This window comes from Chlorocebus sabaeus, chromosome 19 (genome assembly GCF_047675955.1).
Source record: "Chlorocebus sabaeus isolate Y175 chromosome 19, mChlSab1.0.hap1, whole genome shotgun sequence".
NCBI classification, from domain to species: Eukaryota; Metazoa; Chordata; class Mammalia; order Primates; family Cercopithecidae; genus Chlorocebus; species Chlorocebus sabaeus.
The window spans coordinates 32,057,832-32,078,221 of NC_132922.1; the positions used below are offsets into that span (position 1 = coordinate 32,057,832).

The 20,390-nt window shown below is 57.4% G+C and overlaps 2 protein-coding genes across 5 annotated transcripts; both read left to right on the forward strand.

Moving 5' to 3' along the window:
- The first annotated feature begins 1,725 nt into the window (after positions 1-1,725).
- On the forward strand, positions 1,726-5,567 carry GSC2 (goosecoid homeobox 2). Its single transcript, XM_007975068.3, has 3 exons — positions 1,726-1,993; positions 2,110-2,363; positions 2,904-5,567. Exons 1-3 carry the CDS (start codon positions 1,735-1,737, stop codon positions 3,006-3,008), a joined length of 618 nt encoding a protein of 205 aa, XP_007973259.1. The 5' UTR covers positions 1,726-1,734; the 3' UTR covers positions 3,009-5,567.
- Positions 5,568-7,763: 2,196 nt separating this feature from the next.
- On the forward strand, positions 7,764-18,845 carry ESS2 (ess-2 splicing factor homolog). 4 transcript variants are annotated; one of them, XM_007975070.3, is made up of 10 exons: positions 7,764-7,950; positions 9,436-9,604; positions 9,696-9,791; positions 12,301-12,473; positions 12,600-12,717; positions 13,039-13,172; positions 14,167-14,269; positions 15,054-15,163; positions 17,607-17,722; positions 18,345-18,845. In XM_007975070.3, the coding sequence occupies exons 1-10, from the start codon at positions 7,816-7,818 to the stop codon at positions 18,802-18,804; spliced, it is 1,614 nt and encodes a 537-aa protein (XP_007973261.1). In that variant the 5' UTR covers positions 7,764-7,815; the 3' UTR covers positions 18,805-18,845. The 4 variants fall into 4 exon arrangements, with proteins under 4 accessions (XP_007973261.1, XP_007973262.1, XP_007973263.1 ...); XM_007975071.3 differs by having other exon boundaries at positions 7,765-7,950; positions 12,304-12,473; XM_007975072.3 differs by having other exon boundaries at positions 7,766-7,950; positions 18,307-18,845.
- The last annotated feature ends 1,545 nt before the right edge of the window (positions 18,846-20,390 follow it).

A 20,390-nucleotide genomic window follows, 5' to 3' on the forward strand; every position in this document is an offset into this window, starting at 1 on the left:
AGCCTGGAGCAGAGAGAAAGGCCAGGCTGGAGGTGCACCTGTGAGTCACTGTCACAAAGACGGTGTCTGGATCTCCAAGGCTGGAATAGGTATGGAGGGTGAGAATGGGAAGGGATGAAGCAATGGCCAGGGCTAGGAGGAAGAGGGTTCAGCAAATGGTGGGGTGGCTCTCCTGACCAATGACCCTGCCTCCCCTATCATAGCAGAGCTCTGATTTTGGAGGATGGTCCAGATGCAGTTCTGTGAGGGAGGCCTGCTGGGGTAGAAGGGATCCATGGCCATCCAAAGGGCCATGGGAGGAGACGAAAAGTGTGGGGCTGTGGCAGCCATTCTACCACCAGGAGGTGGGTGCGGGGTTGGCAGAGCCACTCACAGAGGTGGCAGCTCCATCACTGAGCCTCCAGACAACCCCTGGGGAACCCTATGTGGGAGCTCTTGTGACAGAAATTAAATCAGCAGGTTCTGTCACAGCAATGTCCACGGCACTATCACTGATAGCAGAGCGGGGATGGCAGAATCTTGCAGAGGGGCTGGCGGCGGGAGGAGCGCAGGAATGCGCACTGCCCTGTGGGGGCGGCCAGCTTCTAACCGTCTCACGCCTAGTCACTACAGTTTGCAGACTGGGAGAGTCAAGCCCAGAGGCTGAAGGCACCTGTGGAAGTCACACGGCCAGAAAGTGACAACTCGGTATGAGCCAGGCCCTCTGTTTCTCTGTGCTGAGTCCCATACTGTATTTTCGGAGGTCAAGAGGAGAGGGTCTTAAGCTGAAGTGACGGTCCCGCTGTCCGAAGCCGCTTCACTGAGGGTGAAACAATGCAGCCAAGTGTGGGTCACCTGCGCTGTGGCAGAAGGGACCGAGGGCGGTGTGGCCAAAGTAGGACTGTCCTGGGCGGAAAGCGAGGAGGGGGAGCCCATAGCTCCTGGGGGCAGTGACAGTGCGAGGAAGGGCGGGGTGCAGTGTTGGATGTTTTTGCGGGGATCCTGGGTCCAGTGGGAAAGCTGGAGGACGGACGGCTCTGGAGCACCGAGGAGGGGCCTTGGAAGGAGCAGGGAGGTCTCCTTGACGCTGGTGAGGAGACGGAGAACTGGGGGCACCCAGTAGCCCAGGTTTCCTGCCGCGCTCCCACGCCCTCCAGGGCCATGAGACCCTGGCTCCGAGGCGGCGGGCGGGTTCGGAACCCAGCGCGGGGGGACCGTGGGATTGCCGGTGGTGTTGGGCCCCATGGAGCCTGCGGTCCCGGAGTTTCGGGTGGGCGGCTAGGCTGGGCTTCTGCAGGCGTGCTGAGCCGCCACGGTAGGGCCCCAGAGGGGACGAGGAACAAGGCCCGGTGGACGAGGCGGGGGGACCACCAGAGGCTGGGCCGGGAGGCACCACCGCGCTCTGGCCGCTGCCAGGGTCGGGGCGCCCTCCGGGCGGCTGCCAGGCCCAGCGGTCGGCGGGGAGGCGGTCATCCGACCCTTCCCCGCAGGTCGCCCTGACCGCGCAAGCGGTGGGCCCCGGTGGGACAGGAGGACGCGGGCGGGGGCGGGGGGCACAGGGCGCCCTCCCCGCAGCGCCGCCGGCCCCCGCGCGCCGAGGCAGAGCCGCCGCAGTGGAGGATAAGCGCGCTCGCGGCCCGCGCTGCGGGATTAACCCGCGTGGACTGGGCGCCTGGCCCGGGGATTACTGCGCGCTCCCCCACCCGACGTATATATTTCAGCGGCGGCGGCGGCGGCGGCCGGGCCGGGCAGGGCATGGCGGCAGCGGCGGGGGGCGCGGCGAGCCGCCGGGGCCCCGGGCGGCCCTGCCCCTTCTCCATCGAGCACATCCTCTCCAGCCTGCCCGAGCGGAGCCTCCCGGCCCGGGCCGCCTGCCCACCGCAGCCCGCCGGTGGCCAGAGCCCCACCGAACCAGAGGAGCCCGGGGCGCCCGAGGCTGCGCCTTGCGCCTGCTGTTGCTGCTGCAGCCCCCGCGCGGGGCCCTGCGGGCCCCCAGAGGCGGCAGCCGGGCTGAGTGAGTAGGCGCGGCGCGGGGCGGGGCGCGGGGCCCGGCTGGGGAGCCCGGGGCGCAGCGCGGTGGGTGCTGAGCTTGGCCCCAGCCCCGCGCCTCACCGCACCCTCGCTCCACAGGCGCTCGTCTGGCGTGGCCGCTGAGGCTGGGACCCGCGGTGCCCTTGTCCTTGGGTGCGCCAGCTGGAGGTTCCGGGGCGCTCCCGGGCCCGGTCGGCCCGGGTTCGCAGCGGCGCACGCGGCGCCACCGCACCATCTTCAGCGAGGAGCAGCTGCAGGCGCTCGAGGCGCTCTTCGTGCAGAACCAGTATCCTGACGTGAGCACGCGCGAGCGCCTGGCCGGCCGCATCCGCCTTCGCGAGGAGCGCGTGGAGGTGGGTGCCCCGCCCAGCCTCTCCCTAGAGCGCGCGGGCCGCGGCTACACTGCACTGGGTCCCGGCGGGCGAGCGCCCTTTGCAAAAACGGCCTCGGCCCAAGCCCCGCCCTGGCGCGCCGGAGGTCCCTGAAAGGTGCTGGGCGTCCAGGGGGACCAGGAGCGGGTGAGGGCGGGCAGGTGTCGCGGGAAAGGGACGGGAGGGCTACATTTGTTTTACACTTTACCCTGATGACGAAAGAGGCGCGCCTTCACGTCCCGAATTTGGGATATTCAGAAGGGCCCTGAACCCAAGAAGGGGCGTCCTGTTCGCCGCCAGCTGGAGGCTGGGGCGGGTACGAAGGGGGTTCCCATCGCGCGTTCAGACCCACCGAGTCTGTCCGCAGCGAATAAGAGCAGGTGGCGCGCAACCGCTGCCGGCTCTGCAGCGCCGTCCGCCCACGCCCCTGTCGTGAAGCTCCCTTGTCGGTCCCTGTGGGAGCCTCGGGAGCCGGTGGGACGCGGGACCTGGGCTGGGGCTGAACATTCTCCCCATTCCCAGGTCTGGTTCAAGAACCGCCGGGCCAAATGGCGACACCAGAAGCGCGCGTCGGCTTCCGCGAGGCTCCTGCCCGGCGTCAAGAAGTCCTCCAAGGGGAGCTGCTGATGACTCTAGGAGCTGCCCCTGGGCTCGGCCACCCTTTTTGGGATCTTTGGAGTTGGCGCTGAGAGAAGACAGATCTACCCGAAAAGGAGCTAGGAGAGTACACCCGTCTGCTCCGCCCGTCTCCACAGCCCTTGCCTCCTGCAGCTCGTACCCTAAAGACAGCTGTACCCTAAACACTCCTCGCTGGGAAGGAAGGACCGCAGCCCAGGGCCCCCGGTGCATGGTGTTCCACGGTAGTGGGAGTGGAGAGTCCCTTGGGGGTGGGCTGGGGCATAGAACAGCTTCCTCACCCCCTCATCACCCCAAGAGACACTAACTCTACCCCAGGAAGGAACCACGCCGTATCAACACTGGCCCCAGAATCCTCCGCAGTGGAGCCTCTCTCCGCACCCTGGGACATGCTGGCCTCCCTCTTCTCAATGTGGACGTTGACCCAACTTGACCTGGCCCGCCCTCCCCCAGCGGGAAGCGGGGTGGGGTTCGTGTCTGTGCAGTCCTGGGATTGCAGGCTTCCCAGACCCTGGGCTGACTCTTGGTATCTGGGCCTGTAGGATAAGAAGGTCGCAGGAGCGATTCCAGGAGCCCCTCCCCAGTCCCTTGACCTTCGAGCCTCGCGCTGATACTGAGAAACAAGCAACTTCAGATACCACAGAAGCCGCCCAGAGTCTCAAGTCCACCTTGGCTCCACCCTCACAACCAACAAGGAGCTGTCCCTTCTCCTTCCTTCCCAGTGAGGGGTGTTTAGGGTACAGCTGTCTTTGAGAGGAGCACAGCTTAGCGAGGCCTCAGTCTCTGCACCAGGGTGCTCCCCAGCAGAGGAGACTGCTCCATAGATGGTGGCCTTGGGCCCCTGGGATCCAGCCCTGGCCTCTGGGCTACCGTGAACCTGCCCATGGGTGGGGGTCCCCTGCTTCCTCCTGGGGTTTTCATGCTGTGGGGTCGGCCTGCCTCACAGCAATCTCTGCCGTCCTAGGGTAGGGCAAGAGGAGGTTGGATTGGGGAGACCCCACCCCTGCTGCCTAGGAAAATGCCTGCCCTCCCCTTCTTTATCCTGGCCCATGGCGAAAGGCACCGTGGAAAGAAGCCTTCGATTCTCCAAGTAGGCCCTACAGTGGGTCCAAAGCATCTCACATCCCCTTCAGCTGGCTTGAGCACCTCGATCTGTCTCCTTACAGGCCCTGCAGGAAATGGGGCAGTTCTACCTGCAGGAGACGAAATCCATCTCTAAAAGCAGGACTGCAAAAGCCAGGGCTGCAGCTCCTCGGACACCCCAAGGCTGGCCAGCTTGGATAACACCAAGCAAGCATGGTGTCCCCAGTCAGAACTGCCCTGACACTGCTGGGTGTCCCTAGCATCCCCGCCTCCACCCCTAGCATGCACACTGCTGGTTGTCACAAAACCCTTCTCCCCGAACCCTGGTCTTGCCCTTGGGGACTGAACAGACTACCTGTGGACATGCCCGTGTCCCGGTCAGCTCCCTTGCAGGTGGAGACACTCCCATCTGGCGGGCTCCGGGCTCCGGGCTCCTCGCACTCCTTGGTTGAATGGCCATCTGTCATCGTGTTGGGAGCCCTGATCAGAGCTTGTGGAGCGCCACCTTCCAGGGCTCAGTGGCTGTGTTGCTCTCCTGAATTTGCTCCTTGAGCTCTAGCTGCTCCTTGGCAGGCCGACCCCCAACAGCAGGCTGTTAACATAGGCATCCTTCAGGCTCACACCCAGGCGCTCACTTCTCGTCTTCACCCTCTCCCTGGTTTATCTTTTACCCTCGGACTCCAATTCCCATCTTTCTGCCACATTTACATCTCAAACTCAGGCCCTTCCCCCTGAGCCAGGTATTTATCTCCAGCTGTCTGCTTGAAGTCCACAGACTCCTTAAGGTCACCTTGTCCACAGTGAGCTCTTCTGTGCAAACCAGGCACATGAGCCAGAGAGCCAGCGGTCACTGGACCCCTCCCTCTCCTGATCATCCACTATACCCGGGCTGACAGGAAGTCAATTTTACTGTTCATCAATAAATCCCAGAATCTCTTCAGCTCTAACTGTACCAGTCTGATGTAAGCCACCGTCACCTCTCACCTTGACCACTGCAACTGTTTCCAGTCTTGTCCACCTGCACCCACACTGGCTCTGCTTTTTTGTCAGTTGATTGGTTGGTTTGAGATAAGATCTCGCTCCATCACCCAAGCTGGAGTGCAGTGGTGTGATCACGGCTCACTACAGCCTCCAGCTCCTGGGCTCAAGTAATCCTCCCGCATCAGCCTTTTGAGTAGCTAGGACCACAGGTGGGCACCACCACACCTGGCTAACTTGAAAAATATTTTGTAGAGATGAGGTCTTGCCATGTTGGCCAGGCGGGTCTCAAACTTCTGACCTCAAACGATCCGCCAGCCTAGGCCTCCCAAAGTGCTGGGATTATAGGCATGAACCACTGTGCCTGGCCTGTCCCTTCAATTCAGAATAAAGACAAACCACCTCACCATACCCCACAAGGCCCTGTGCAGCCTGGCGCTGCCTCTCTGGCATCATCTCACACCTCACTGCACTCTGCATTTCCAAAGGACTTCTTGGGAACTTGCCTTGCTCCCTCCCACCACTAGGCCTTTGCACATGCTCTTTCCACCTGACCACTGCCTGTTTGTTCATCTTTTGAATCTGCAATCACTTTCTGCCTGGGGAAACTTCTCTGACCTCCCAAACTAGGTCAAGATTCCCCAAGTACGAACTCTTCTTGCAAGGACATAGCTGCGATTTTACACCTGTTTGTGTGATGATCTAACAAGTGTCTCTGTCTCCCCCATTGCCCTGTGACTTCTACCAGGGCAGCAGCAGCACACTGCACTTCAGTGAATGAAGGTATGCCTGTATGTTGCAAAAGCAAAAGTGTATTAAATTGTTCCAGGGAATAATTTATTTGTCTGACATAATTCACATCTTCTGTTTGGGAAGAAATTCCTTAAATTTTCTGGTCCACTTGAATGTTATTTTATTTATTTATTTTTTTGACAGAGTTTCACTCTGTCACCCAGGCTAGAGTGTAGTGGCACAATCTCTGCTCACTGCAGTTTCCGCTTCCTGGGTTCGAGTGATTCTCCTGCCTCAGCCTCCCAAGTAGCTGGGACTACAGGCACCCACCACCACGCCCAGTTAATTTTTGTGTGTGTGTGTATATATATATGTATATGTATATATATATATTTTTAGTAGAGTTGGGGTTTCACCATGTTGGCCAGGCTGCTCTCAAACTCCTGACTTCAAGTGATCCACCTGCCTGTGCTTCCCAAAGTGCTGAGGTTACAGGCATGAGCCACTGTGCCTGGCCTTGAATGAGAATTATCCGTCTTCTGGGAAGCCCACTATGGCATTTGGGGCCCCAATAATCTTTTTTTTTTTTTTTTTTGACAGAGTTTCGCTCTTGTTGCCCAGGCTGGAGTGCAGTGGCCTGATCTCAGCTCACTGCAACCTCCGCCTCCTGGGTTCAAGTGATTCTCCAGCCTCAGCCTCCCGAGTAGCTGGGACTACAGGCACCCGCCTCCACCACCATGCCCAGCTAATTTTTTGTGTGTGTGCGTGTTTTTGTTTTTTTTTGAGACGGAGTCTTGCTCTGTCCCCCGGGCTGGAGTGCAGTGGCACGATCTCGTCTCACTGCAACCTCTGCTCCCGGGTTCACGCCATTCTCCTGCCTCAGGATTCAAGTGCCTCCTGGGTTCAAGCATTTCTCCTGCCTCAGCCTCCCGAGTAGCTGGGACTACAGGCGACAGCCACCACGCCCGGCTTATTTTTTTTTTGTATTTTTAGTAGAGACAGGGTTTCACCATATTAGCCAGGATGGTCTCGATCTCCTGACCTCGTGATCCGCCCGCCTCGGCCTCCCAAAGCGCTGGGATTACAGGCGGTGAGCCACCGCGCCTGGCCTTTTGTGTGTTTTTAGTAGAGATCGGGTTTCATCTTGTTGGCCAGACTGGTCTCGAACTCCTGACCTCAGGTGATCCGCCCGTCTTGGTCTCTCAAAGTGCTGGGATTACAGAATAATCTTTAGACATTTCTTAATTGATCCACTGTCTTGTTCTTTCTTTTATCTTTTGTTAGATAGCTATAAAAAAAAGATTGTTTTGGCCAGGCGCGGTGGCTCACGCCTGTGATCCAGAGACCAGCCTGACCAACATGGAGAAAACCTGTCTCTACTAAAAATGCAAAATTAACTGGGCGTGGTGGTCCATGCCTGTAATCCCAGTTTCTCGGGAGGCTGAGGCAGGAGAATCCCTTGAACCCGGGAAATCCGGTGAGCCGAGATCGCACCATTGCACTCCAGCCTGGGCAACAAGAGCGAAACTCCGTCTCAAAAAAAAAAAAAAAAAAAAAAAAAAAAATTGTTTTAAGGCCCTTTTTTTGCATAAAGCTTGAAACTCCTATATAAGCACATTTCTTCGTGTGTATTTTTGTTGAATAATCTCGAAGCATACATAGTTCTTACTTGTGGGAAATTAGAATTCTAAGGCCTTTGGGCACCGTAAAGCTAGAATTTTTCGCGTGAAGAACACGCCCCATAGCACCCGCCCCCCCGCCACCTCCACAGCACCACCTCGTGTTCACAGCATTGACAAGCATGACTAGCGCGGGGCAGGACAAAGACTACAACTCCCATAATGGATAGCATTTATAGTGACGTCAGTACGGAGCGCGGGCTGGCTTTCTAGAGCCACAGCTTTTCCATTGGCCAACTACTGGAGGCGCCTGCGCAAATGATGCAATCCCGCCCCCTCCACCCTGTGACGCGCCTGGGGCGCCCGAGCTTTTCCCTGGGATAGCGATGGAGACTCCGGGCGCATCAGCTTCGTCGTTGTTGCTCCCCGCCGCGTCCAGGCCCCCGAGGAAGCGCGAGGCGGGAGAGGCTGGGGCTGCGACGAGCAAGCAGCGGGTCCTGGACGAGGAAGAGTATATCGAGGTACGACCTCGGTGCGGACGCCGGCGACTTCTGGGCCCCTCCCCTGCTTCACGCTCCCCTCGGGTTCCCTTTCTCGGGTCTTGACGCTCCGTCTCCTCTTGGAAGTGGAGGAGCCGGAGTCCCTGCCCGTGGGGTGTGGACGGTCCCACGAGTCAAGTAAACAGGGCAGAGGAAGACGTCTGTGGTGGAAGAGGCTGTAGCAGTGTTGTCAGGGAAAAGAGGGAGCGGCTTTCTTTCTATGGGACGGGGGTCAGGAAAATAAGATTTTCTGTTAAACTCTAAGAGTTTGACACACTGAAAGGATGGTGGCAAAGAGGGCTTTCTAAAGAGCAGCGCAGCAAGTATGAATGCTGGGGTTCCAGGAAAAAGCCTGCAGTTGTGACAGCATCCCGAGTGAGTGGACCTCCGTCGCCCCACCACAAGCTCACAGAAGGAGGAGCTGAAACGGGGATTGGCGGAAGTCAGTTTGGTTTTAGACCTGTTTAATTCGGGACACCTTTTCGGATATGTAGATGGGTGGCTTTAACGGACGGTTGGGTGCCCAAATTCGCAGCTCGGGAGCAAGGTCTGGCTGGAGGTGCAGACTTGGGAATCTCAGCCGGTGCTAGTGACTGGCTGAAGTTACTCAGGAAAAGGGTTTATTTTTATTTTATTTTTTGAGGCGGAGTCTCCCTCCTGCCTCAGCCTGCTGAGTAGCTGGGACTACAGGTGCCCGCCACCACGCCTGGCTAATTTTTGTATTTTTAGTAGCGGCAGGGTTTCACCGTGTTGGCCAGGCTGATCTCGAACTGCTGACCTCAGATGATCCGCCCGCCTTAGCCTCTCAAAGTGCTTGGATTACAGGCGTGAGCCACCATGCCCTGCCAGGAAAAAGGTTTAGATTGGAAATAGAAAGTCATGTGTGGAATGAAAGTGATAATACCCACGTTGGTCTGGCTGGTGGGCAGCCAGCAATGGAGAATGAGAATGACCAGTTAGCAAGGGCGAGAGAGAAGAGTTTCACGGACATCAGAAGAGTGTTTAGTGATGTTAGAGGTTGCAGCATGGCAACCATATGGGATGCTCAACCTGGCTAGAAAGTGCCCTCAAGCTCCCTCAAGCCAGGCCCAATCACTGGGGAAGCAGAATTTGAAGGAGTGGACTCTAAGGCAGGAACGCCCAGACGGCAACTCAAACCTTCTTTTTTTTGAGACAGTCTTGCTCTGTCACCCAGGCTGGAGTGCAGTGGCATGATCTCGACTCACTGCAACCTCCACCTCTCGGGTTTAAGCGATTCTCCTGCCTCAGCCTCCCAAGTAGCTGGGACTACAGGTGCCCGGCTAATTTTTTGTATTTTTAGTAGAGATGGGGTTTCATCATGTTGGCCAGGCTGGTCTGGAACTCCTGACCTCGTGATCCACCTGCCTTGGCCTCCTGAAATGTTGGAATTACAGGCATGAGCCACTGTGCCCAGCCTCTGACCTTCATTCTGATCTCTCCTTGCAGGGCCTCCAGACAGTCATCCAAAGGGATTTCTTTCCTGATGTGGAGAAGCTCCAGGCACAGAAGGAGTACCTGGAAGCCGAGGAGAATGGAGACTTGGAACGGATGCGCCAGATTGCCATCAAATTTGGCTCTGCCTTGGGCAAGATGTCCCGGGAGCCCCCGCCGCCCTGTATGAGGACCCTGTGGGTAGTGGAGAGGGGAAAGCCTGCTGAACTGTTGCTTCAGGCTGCTCTAATTCTCATCCTCCTCTCTTCCCTTAGATGTGACTCCAGCCACGTTTGAAACCCCTGAGGTGCATGCAGGCACTGGAGTGGTGGGCAACAAGCCCAGGCCCCGCGGCCGAGGCCCGGAGGATGGTGAGTGAGGATGCCCTCTTTCAGTCACCTGGTCAGGATTGCCTGGGAATCTTAGCCTGTGAGGCCCTGAGAGGGTGCTCCAGAGGGCTGCAGGTCACATCTTGTTCCTGAGGGGTCTTGCCTAAATAGCAGCCTGTGAAGTCAAAGGACATTGGTAAAACATCTGGGTCCAGCTCCCACACGTGACTTGCCTCTGTGAAATGGGACTCTCACCAGCTCTCACTGGCTTTTCTGCTGTGTTCCAGCCCTGCCCTGTGGGCTTCATGGATGTTGGAAGGCCCCTTTTGTCACTATCCTGAAGACGTCTCAGGGCCTCTCCATTTGTTTCCTTCATGTTGGTCACTTCCCAGATAACTGCATGGCTTGCTGCTTTTCTTCCTATAGATCTCTGCATAGATGTTACCTGTTCAGAGAAACCTTTCTTGACCTGCCACTGTAAAGTCACACCACCACTGGTGCTCTGTGGCTTCCAGCCTGGCTTTGGTTTTTCATCACAAGACATTTTATTTTATTTTATTTTACTTTATTTTTTATTTTTTGACACGGAGTCTCGCTCTGTCACCCAGGCTGGAGTGCAATGGTGTGATCCCAGCTCACTGCAACCGCCACCTCCCGGGTTCAAGCAATTCTCTCTGCCTTAGCGTCCCAAATAGCTGGGATTACAGGCTCCCGCCACCACACCTGGCTAATTTTTGTATTTTTTAGTAGAGATGGGATTTTGCCATATTGGCCCGGCTGGTCTTGAACACCTGCCCTCAGGTGATCTGCCTGCCTTGGCCCCCCAGAGTGCTGGGATTACAGGTTTACACCTTAATATACAAGGCTTACGCCACCGCGCCTGGCCGAGACATAACATTTTAAAGGGATTACTATTTATGGTCTCTTTCCCTAATTGGCATCGCTTGCATAAGAGCAGAAGCGTTTTTTTGCTTTCATCTGTATGCTGTGTTGGGAACAGCACATGTGGTATTGTGGGCCTTGCACAGGTACACGTGGAACAGATGAAAGTTGTCATCTTCAGCATGTTTGCTGGGACACACAGGTCTATATGGTAACATTGTGACTTGATGGGGGAGTCCGTTTAGGAAAGGGCACTCCGAGTCCTGTTGAATGTAAGTGTTCTGCCCGCCATGGGACTTCCGCATGGTCAGGCCCTCTTTTAATCAGTAGTAGAACATCAGTGCACGTATGGACGAATGAGACGCTCTTTCCTATCAGTTTCTAGACTCCAGTGTGCTGGAACAGCACAGATGTGTTGTATGTTTGCACAAACATGATATTTTTTGCTTTACAATTCAGCTTTTTCGGCCATTAACACAGTCCTTGTTGTCCTTGAAACTTGATTATCTGTTGAAACGTAGCTTGTGCATCATAGGACAATTTGTAGATTTTTTTCTTTCTTTTTTTTCCTATAGAGATGAGATTTCATTATGTTGCCCAGGCTGGTCTTGAACTCCTGAGCTCAAGTGATCCTCCCACCTCAGCCTCCCAAAGTGCTAGGATTACAAGTGTGAGCCATCATACGTAGCCAATTTGCAGATTTTCAATACCTATACACCTACATGCCAGTAAATATAGGAATGCTTTTCAGAACCTCAGTGGTAGGAGCCATCATCGCGTTTACAGGTGAGGAAGCTGAGGCTCAGAAAGGCAGTCACTTCTGCAGGTCTCAGTGATGGTCAGGGTTTCACTTCTTATCTCTCTGAGATGAATGGGGTTTCACTTCTTATCTCTCTGACCCCTGTCCTCATCCCTTGGGTCTTGAACTTGTAGCCACTGTGCCTTGTGCATAGCCTCGCGTGTAGCACGTGGTCAGGACTGTCACTAGACTCGAAGGCAAAGCTCTCCAGGTGGCCCCACTGAAGTTTGCACCACCACACGCAGCACCAGGGCACCACCTCAGTGGGGGTACCACTTTCCATGGTGGCAGGCTTGATGTCGAGGTGTTTGGGGTTGTGGCTTAGCACCTGTGAGGCCCCATCCAGAGGATCGGGTCATATGGGGTCCCTGGAATTGGGGCTGGCTCTCAGGTCAGGATGATTAGGCGATGACCACCCACCTGTAGTACAGGTACCGGGAAGAGAAGAGTGGTTAAATTAGTAAGGAAATCCTAGGAAGTGAGGGAGAGCCCCCGAGGATTTGGAGGTGCATCCCACAGGACTGGCACCACTTTGGTCGGGGAGGAGCCTGCCTGTGATCACGAGCCCTTGCTCTAACACCTGTATTGCTCCCTCCAGTCTGAATCAGACTGTAATTCCCTTGGCATCCAGCACATGAGTGGAGCTGGCCGTGCATCTGTAGGGCACCACCTGAAGGCTCTCTGAGCAGTCAGAGTGGGTGGATTCTGCCCCCATGGGGAGTCCTTGGCAGTGTGGGCTCTCATGGGCAGAAGCAGGACCGGGGAGAGGATCCCAGCACTGCATGTTGGGGGCTGTGATTCCTGGGCCCTGGTGTCGTCCTCTTTCCTGACTGCAAAGGGTGCTGTGTTCCTCCTCCCACAACCCCTAAGCAGGAGAGGCTGGAGAGGAGGAGGAGAAGGAGCCACTGCCCAGCCTAGATGTCTTCCTGAGCCGCTACACGAGTGAGGACAATGCCTCCTTCCAGGAGATCATGGAGGTGGCCAAGGAGAGGAGCCGGGCACGCCACGCTTGGCTCTACCAGGCTGAGGAGGAGTTTGAGAAGGTGTCTTTGGGGTCTTGGGTGTCACATAGGCGTAGGCACCCTCTGTGATGGTTGGGGGAGCTCCAGGGCCGTGGGTACAATGCCCAGGGGCATCTCTGACCATCACTTTTCCCCATGTGATTGCAGAGGCAGAAAGATAATCTTGAACTCCCGTCAGCAGAGCACCAGGCCATCGAGAGCAGCCAGGCCGGTGTGGAGACCTGGAAGTACAAGGCCAAAAATTCCCTCATGTACTATCCAGAGGGTAAGCAGCGGGCCTGGCAGCCAGATGGGGAGATGTTGGGTAGAGCTGCGTGTGTCTGGCTCTGTGTTTGGAGCAGCCTTCCAGGTGTGTATGTCCGTGCCCCCTTGGAGTTTGGGCCTCCGAGGGGTACTGGTCTGTCTCAGAGTGGACAGGTCTGTGTGAGGTCAGCAATGAGTGAGGCCCTCTCCAGCAGCACCAGGGCCTGCGTTCTGCTCAGTGCTTCTGTTCATCTGGGAGTGACTTGGCCGAGAAGCGAGCTCCTCGTGCTCCTTAGGCTGCTGCCCTTCTGACACCTGCTGCTACCTTTGCTTCATCTGCCAGGTGTCCCTGATGAGGAGCAGCTGTTTAAGAAGCCCCGGCAGGTGGTGCATAAGAACACGCGCTTCCTTAGGGACCCCTTCAGCCAAGCCCTGAGCAGGTGCCAGCTCCAGCAGGCAGCCGCCCTCAATGCCCAGGTGAGTGGCGGGTCAGCGGGGTCACATGCGCCAGGCGGGGCAGGGCTGCTTGGGGGCAGGCACGATCTCTCCCATGTCCTTGAGCTTGGCGAAGCTCAGTGAGTGGAACCATCTGAGGCCCTGTGCGGCAGGGTCCTGAGTCTTTCCGGAGCTCAGTGAGTGGAACCATCTGCGGCCCTGTGCGGCAGGGTCCTGAGTCTTTCCGGAGCTCAGTGAGTGGAACCATCTGCGGCACTGTGCGGCAGGGTCCTGAGTCTTTCCGGAGCTCAGTGAGTGGAACCATCTGCGGCCCTGTGCGGCAGGGTCCTGAGTCTTTCCTCATCCCCAGTGGGCTTCCACTGAACACTGCTTTGGTTACACACGTTCTATAGGTCCAGATCTGTGCCAGCTCCCTTGATGGCAGGGGCATTAGAGAAAAGGGGCTGCTGGGAGTGAGTCCAGGCTGGCCGCTGCACGCGCACACGCCGGGCAGGGAAGCCAGCGAGCAGCAGGGGGAGCCCAGTCCCGGGGGGTGGCTGGTGGTGGGACAGGCCCTGGGTTGGCAGAGAGCAGAGGCTTTCTGAGTCTGGGAGCAAGACGAGTGGACACTCTCTGACAGTGACTGTGGCGGTCACAGGGTTGAAGTGGGGAAGGCAGGAAGAGACTAGAGCATAAGTCCTGTCTGTCGTCAGCATTGCCCCCTGCAGGGGCCTGGCGTCAGCATCCTCTGGAGTCGCTGGGATAGGCGCAGCTGGAGCTGAGCCCAGGCACCTCCCTGGATGGGAGGAGGGGCTTCCCTCGCTCGGGTGCCCATTTTGACAGGCCCTCAAGGTCTTTGGGGCGGTTGGGGCAGGGGCCCTCCCTCTGTTTCTCCAAGAAGGCCGCCGACCTCAGAGCCCCAGCCTTGCCTTGAGGAGAGGAAGTGTTTCCAGCATGTTCCCATGTGTTTGCCCACTAGCCCGCTGTCGAGCGTGGGCTGCAGTCCCCCTGATGCCAGCCTCTCTGCTTGTTCCAGCACAAACAGGGCAAGGTGGGCCCCGATGGCAAGGAGCTGATCCCCCAGGAGTCCCCTCGAGTGGGTGGATTTGGATTTGTTGCCACTCCTTCTCCTGCCCCTGGTGAGAAAAGTGCCCACTGGCAAGTGGCCTACTGCTGGGACTTCCTGGGAGAGGTGGGCTTCTCAGTCTGCCCTGGCCACTCTCGGCCTCCAACTGGCCTGCCCCACACCTTGTGTGACTCAGGGACCTGGTCTCCTGTCTGTACAAGGCCTTAGAGGCCAGGTGTCCAGGCTGCTTGGGGCCGTGGGTGGGCTGGATTCTCAGGCAGACCTGACCCGAGACGTCCTGGGGTGATGTGTCCTGTCCTGGTCCTTACTGTGATGTCAGCAGGTGGGGGTGTGTGCACAGTGCTTATGAGTCTAAGTCTACCTAGCACTGCAGGGAGGGAGGCTTGGCACCTCAGGGGGCAGGTGACACTCAGGTGGTCCCGTGGCATGCGTGGGTGCCCCTCCTGCACTCTGGCCTCTGTGCTTTTGGGTGCTGGTGCTGTGTCACAGGCCAGGGCATGTGAAGGCACCACAGGTTTGTCCGGGGTTCTAGGAGGTTTGGGAGCCCTGGAAGGCCTGTGTGTCTCCTCCTGCATGGCTGGGGGAGACCTCCCAGAGGCTCGTAGGCTAAGTACATGGCTGTAGGGCCTTGAGCCTGCCTCGGGCCTGCTAGGAGCTTGGCATTTCCCTTTCGGAGGATGGAGGTGCCAGGGTTCCAGAGTCCTGGGGAAGGAGAAAGGGCTAGCTGCCTGTATTCATGTTAGCTGGGATGCACATTGGGTGAACAGGCTGTGACTGGAGGGGAGGGTGGTGGGGAGTCCTCTGGCCTGAGATGGTTTTGGGCTCTTTATTTGCAGGTGTGAACGAGTCCCCAATGATGACCTGGGGGGAGGTTGAGAACACACCGTTGAGAGTTGAAGGGTCGGAAACCCCCTACGTGGATAGGACACCAGGCCCAGCTTTCAAGGTGGGTCGTGGTGATGGGGGGACCGTGTGTGACTGGGGTGGACACCTCTAGAGCCCTGAGTGCCTGTGGCTCAGGACTGAGCACTGGGATCGGCCCCCAGCTGCTGACAGAGTGCTGGCTTTTCTGAATGCCAGGGCACCAAAGGCAGGTGTGGGTGGGTGGACCTGTCACAGAGGGATTTGGGGGTGTGAGGGCTGAGACACCAAGGCAGGGAGTGGCTTGGGCCCTCTGGATCCTGGAGGCCGGGTGCTGTTCATGAGTGAGGGAGGATAGTCACAGACACGTCAGGAGCTCTGCAGGCCTGAGGACCATGGGACGCGGCTATGTGCTTGCAGAGGAAGGCCCCTGGTTACAGAACACGACCGGGGCACGCTGGATGACACGGCTCAAGCCTGGTGTTGTAGGAGTGGTCAGGGTGGAGTGTGTGAGAGCCGGCACAAACCAGGGGAGGCTCTTTGTGGGCTGGGTCAGATGCAGCAGGCCTCCCCGTACCACTGTGGGGCTTTCCCCAGAGTACTTAGTAGAGGTAACCCATGTCCAGACAAAACATGGGGAGAGGTTTTGGTTACTTTGGTTCTGAATTGTCTGGGATGCAAGGATAACTAAGGCAGGCATGCGAGAGGGATAATGAAGAGGATGCTATGCTGTCAAATGTGAGAGCATAAGGCAAGGGCTGAGGTGCTTCCAGGGTGCGCCCGCCACTGCTTCCCAAGTCTCCAGGCCAACGGAAATTGTGAAATCATGATCCAAGTCAGAATTTAGGGCTCGATAAAGATGGCAACTCAAAGTGCACTGAATAGCAGAGTATTTAGAAATGAAGGAAGCTGGGTCCTTAGGATGTGTAGCAGCATACATTCTGGAAAGGTGAAAAGATTACATGTAAAAACAATAACCATAAAACAACTACAAGAAAATAGTGGCAAGTATTTAGTTTGATTTTTTTTTTTTTTTTTTTTTTTTTTTTTGAGACGGAGTCTCGCTCTGTCGCCCAGGCTGGAGTGCAGTGGCCGGATCTCAGCTCACTGCAAGCTCCGCCTCCCGGGTTTACATCATTCTCCTGCCTCAGCCTCACGAGTAGCTGGGACTACAGGCGCCCGCCACCTCGCCCGGCTAGTTTTTTGTATATTTTTAGTAGAGACGGGGTTTCATCGGGTTAGCCAGGATGGTCTTGATCTCCTGACTTCGTGATCCGCCCATCTCGGCCTCCCAAAGTGCTGGGATTACAGGCTTGAGCCACCGCGCCCGGCCTTTTTTTTTTTTTTTTGAGATGGAGTCTCACTCTGTTGCCCAGGCTGGAGTGTGGTGGCGCGATCTCGGCTCACTGCAACGTCCACCTCCTGGGTTCAAGTGATTCTCCTGCCTCAGCCTCCCAACTAACTGGGACTACAGGCATGCGTCACCATGTCTGGCTTATTTTTGTATTTTTAGTGGAGATGGGGTTTCACCATGTTGGCCAGACTGGTCTCGAACTCTTGATCTTGTGATCCACCCACCTCAGCCTCCCAAAGTGCTGGGATTACAGGTGTGAGCCACCGTGCCTCGCCTTTATTTATTTATTTATTTTAAACAGATAGAGTTTCACTGTGTTGCCCAGGCTGGAGAACAGTTGTGCAATCATAGCTCTTTGTAACATTGAGCTCCTGGGCTCAAGTGACCCTCCAGCCTCAGTCTCCTGAGTAGCTGGGACTAACAGCACACACCACCACACTCAGCTAATTTTGTGTGTGTGTGTGTGTGTGTGTGTGTGTGTGTGTAGAAAAGAGGTCTCATCATGTTGCTCAGACTGGTCTCCAACACCTGAGCTCAAGTGATCCTCCTGCCTTGGCCTCCCAAAGTGCTGGGGTTCCAGGTATGAGCCACCACTCCCAGCCTGTAGTCTAATCTTAAGTTAGGAAGGACTTTCTAAACATAAAAGCAAAGGAAGAAATCACAAATGAAAATAACAAATACAGCAGAAAATGTTATAAATGAAACAAGTGCGAATAACTGAAAACACATATGCACGGTGTAGCGCAGTTGACTTGACACAGGGTCTTGGTGAGGGTCTTCTGAGTGACAGCAGCAGAAAAGGAAAGTGAGCCCCTTGAGAGTAAAATAGGCCACAGACACGTGGGGAAGCGCCCAAAATACAGAGCGCCGATAAGACAGAGATGTTCACTCCGATAATCAGGGAAACATTAAAACAGACCTCTTGTTCCTGAGAGATTGTCAGAGGTCATGGCTTTGGGAGGAACAGGAAGACAGGTGAGGAGTGCTGGGCCCTGGGCAGGTCAGGCGGGGTTGGGGGCTTTCCAGGGGCTTTTAGTGGGAGGTGATGGTGGGTTGTGGGGGTTTTGTAGGCAACAAAGAGAGGCTGGCAGCCACCACAGTGGCTTTCTGTGTGAGGGGCTGCCTGGCATGTGGCAGGCTTGGCACAGCTACCCACACACCTGCTACCTTGTAGATCCTGGAGCCGGGTCGCAGGGAGCGGCTGGGGCTGAAGATGGCCAACGAGGCTGCCGCCAAGAACCGGGCCAAGAAGCAGGAAGCCTTGCGGAGAGTGACGGAGAATCTGGCCAGGTGAGGGGCCGCCTGGCTGGTGGGGAAGTGTGAGGGTGGCTCTGGCCTGCTCCTGCTTGGCCCCTGCCCTGACGGTGTGGAGGCATGGCCCATGCGGCAGAGTCCAGGGCAGGTCCGCGGGGTTCCGCGGCGGGTACTGTGGCAGCTCCTCTATCCAGAGCACGGCCACACATGGACAGGATGAGAGGCCCCCTCCATCTTCTCTTTCCTCCACGTCCTCTTTGGCCCGTCCCTAAGAGGTATCTTTAGGCATGTGGTCCTGCTGGGAACTTTCATCAGCCCTGTGGAGACGGCCATCGTTCCCCTTGGAGAAGGGTAGGGACTCCAGCTCTCAGAGGCCTGGGGGTCCACCCCAGCCCCCACAGCCAAGGGCAGTGCTGCTATTTGACCTCAGGTTTGACCTGAGTGCTGCTGTTTGACCTCAGGGATCCCCCGCATTTGCCGCCATGCCGACAGTGCCATCCTCCTCAGCTCAGAGTGACTGTGTCTCTGTCCAGGCTCTTCCTGGGAGCCGAGGGAGGCCCTGCTGCTAGCAGCTCTCAGCCTACCTAACCCTGCCTCTCTCGTCCATCCCTTCACCCCAGCCTCACTCCCAAAGGCCTGAACCCAGCCATGTCCCCAGCCCTACAGCGCCTCGTGAGCAGGACGGCCAGCAAGTACACAGACCGAGCCCTGCGGGCCAGCTACACACCATCCCCAGCACGCTCCACCCACCTCAAGACCCCGGCCAGTGGGCTACAGACCCCCACAAGCACACCAGCGCCTGGCTCTGCCACACGCACCCCTCTCACGCAGGACCCAGCCTCCATCACGGACAACCTGCTGCAGCTCCCTGCCCGGCGCAAAGCCTCGGACTTCTTTTAGAGCCAGGCCTGGGCTGGGCCCATAGACGCTTCATGGAGCCTGCAGGGCAGCTGTACACCCAGCAGAGGACTCCAGCCTTCTCGGGGCCCAGGCCTGGGCCAAAGCTGTTGACTACGCCAGGAGCCACTGGAGAAAGGGGCTGTGCTGGGGCCAGGCTGGCACGGGATGCACGTGCCCACGCCACATCCCAGGGCCTTGCCAAGCTGTTTGCTGTTTAATCGGCCCCTTGAAGTGTCATTAAAGAACACCTGGTACAGTCTGGGGGTTGCCTCTCCATCCTGCTCCCCACACAGGCCCTAGCCTTGCCCTGGGGCCTACATTGTGTCTCAGGACCGCAGGGCTTGAAGCGAGGGGCCCCCCAGGTGAGGAAGCTGCAGGTGGGGTGGCTCTGGGGGCACTGAATGACTCTGGCATCGCTTTCTGCAGCACCCGGAACCTGTGTTCTGAGCTGAGCTCACATCCTCCTGTGCTTTCTGCTCCTCTGGGGGGATGTGAAGGAGAAATGGAGCCCTTGGAAGTTGTACTCTCAGGTTCACCTGCAGTTCTGGGCCCAGTCTGCAGCCTCCACTCTGGGCTTGCCCGCTGTAAGGTGCACTGGTTATAGGACTGTGTAGGGGCTGCATATCAGGTGATCTCAGCCGTCACCTTCTCCCAGCACCTGGCTTCCAGCTCATGGGGTGGGACTGTCCCGCTCAGCTCTCTGCCGTAGGCACTGCCCATCTTACGCTGCTGGCCCTGGCCTCACCTTGTCTCTCCCACCAGCAGGAGCTCCCAGATAACAGTAATGTGGGCCCCAGGCTCCATGCAGACCTGGCGGGTTCTCTGTGCACTGCGGGCACACTTGCCCATTGCCCAAGGATATGGGTGTCTGACCCTTAGGAGTCTGGTGGCCTGACGGTCCTGTGCCTGCTTTCTGCAGAGGTAGAGGGGCCCAGCTGGGCCCAAGACCAAGGTCTGGCCCCCAGACCTCAAGTGGAGGCCACAGATTGTGCATTCAGGGTGGGGGTCTCACTGCTCGGGGACACACCTGGCCTCTGCTCACACTGGGATCCTTCTTGCTTTGAGTGTGCCCAGCCTGTGCTAGGCGATCTTCTTTGGTTCTCTCATGCCTTTCCTAAGTGCTGAAGTTCTCTGGAGGCTGGTGCGGGGCCTGATCTCTGCCACCTACCTGGGGCCACTGCTAACCTGTGTTCCTCGATAGTGAGTTCCTGCAAGTTCCTGGGGTGGCTGAGCTCCAGATGTGCCCTGGGACCTGCAGGTGGATGTAGGGTTGCTGGACAGGTAGGATGGGACTCTTAATGGGTGGGGGATGTGGGGCCTTTGGTGCTTTATCCCATAGGAAAGGGTGCATGTTGTCCTAAGGGAGTCCCCAGGAAGTGGGGAGGGAGGGGGAGGAGCACTGTCTAGGTGCTGACCACCTCGAGCACTTGGCCAGCAAGTGGGCCGCATGCTTTGGGAGCAATGGGTGACACAGCAGGAAGCACAAAAGACAGGCCAGTGCACCATCACCAAGGGCTGCTGAGCAGCTTGCAGAGCCACTGGGTGGGGAGGGCACACCGGGAGGTCTCAGCTGGGGCTGCCCCTGGAGGACAGGGCAGGGAACTTGAGGGCTGAGGACAGAAATCTCAAATGACTCTGGGAAATAGAGGAAGAGGAGGATGCTGAGCGAGGGGCTCTGAGGGAGTGGGGGTAGGTTAGAGTGGGCTGAACTGCAGGAGGCCAGGGGGAGTCGTGGACCCCTGGAGCTGGCCAGCCCCAGGGCATTGGGGAGGAGACCAGGTCAGAGGGAGACAGTGTGGGCCTG

What these genes read in the sequence shown, in the direction of transcription:
- ESS2 (XM_007975070.3), top strand. Translation starts at nt 7,816, where the DNA reads ATGGAGACTCCGGGCGCATCAGCTTCGTCGTTGTTGCTCCCCGCCGCG. An exon ending in CTGAGGAGGAGTTTGAGAAG is followed by an intron (nt 12,474 to 12,599) that starts GTGTCTTTGGGG and finishes ATGTGATTGCAG; the next exon opens with AGGCAGAAAGATAATCTTGA. An exon ending in CCTCATGTACTATCCAGAGG is followed by an intron (nt 12,718 to 13,038) that starts GTAAGCAGCGGG and finishes TTCATCTGCCAG; the next exon opens with GTGTCCCTGATGAGGAGCAG.
- GSC2 (XM_007975068.3), top strand. Translation starts at nt 1,735, where the DNA reads ATGGCGGCAGCGGCGGGGGGCGCGGCGAGCCGCCGGGGCCCCGGGCGG. An exon ending in AGAGGCGGCAGCCGGGCTGA is followed by an intron (nt 1,994 to 2,109) that starts GTGAGTAGGCGC and finishes CTCGCTCCACAG; the next exon opens with GCGCTCGTCTGGCGTGGCCG. An exon ending in TTCGCGAGGAGCGCGTGGAG is followed by an intron (nt 2,364 to 2,903) that starts GTGGGTGCCCCG and finishes CCCCATTCCCAG; the next exon opens with GTCTGGTTCAAGAACCGCCG.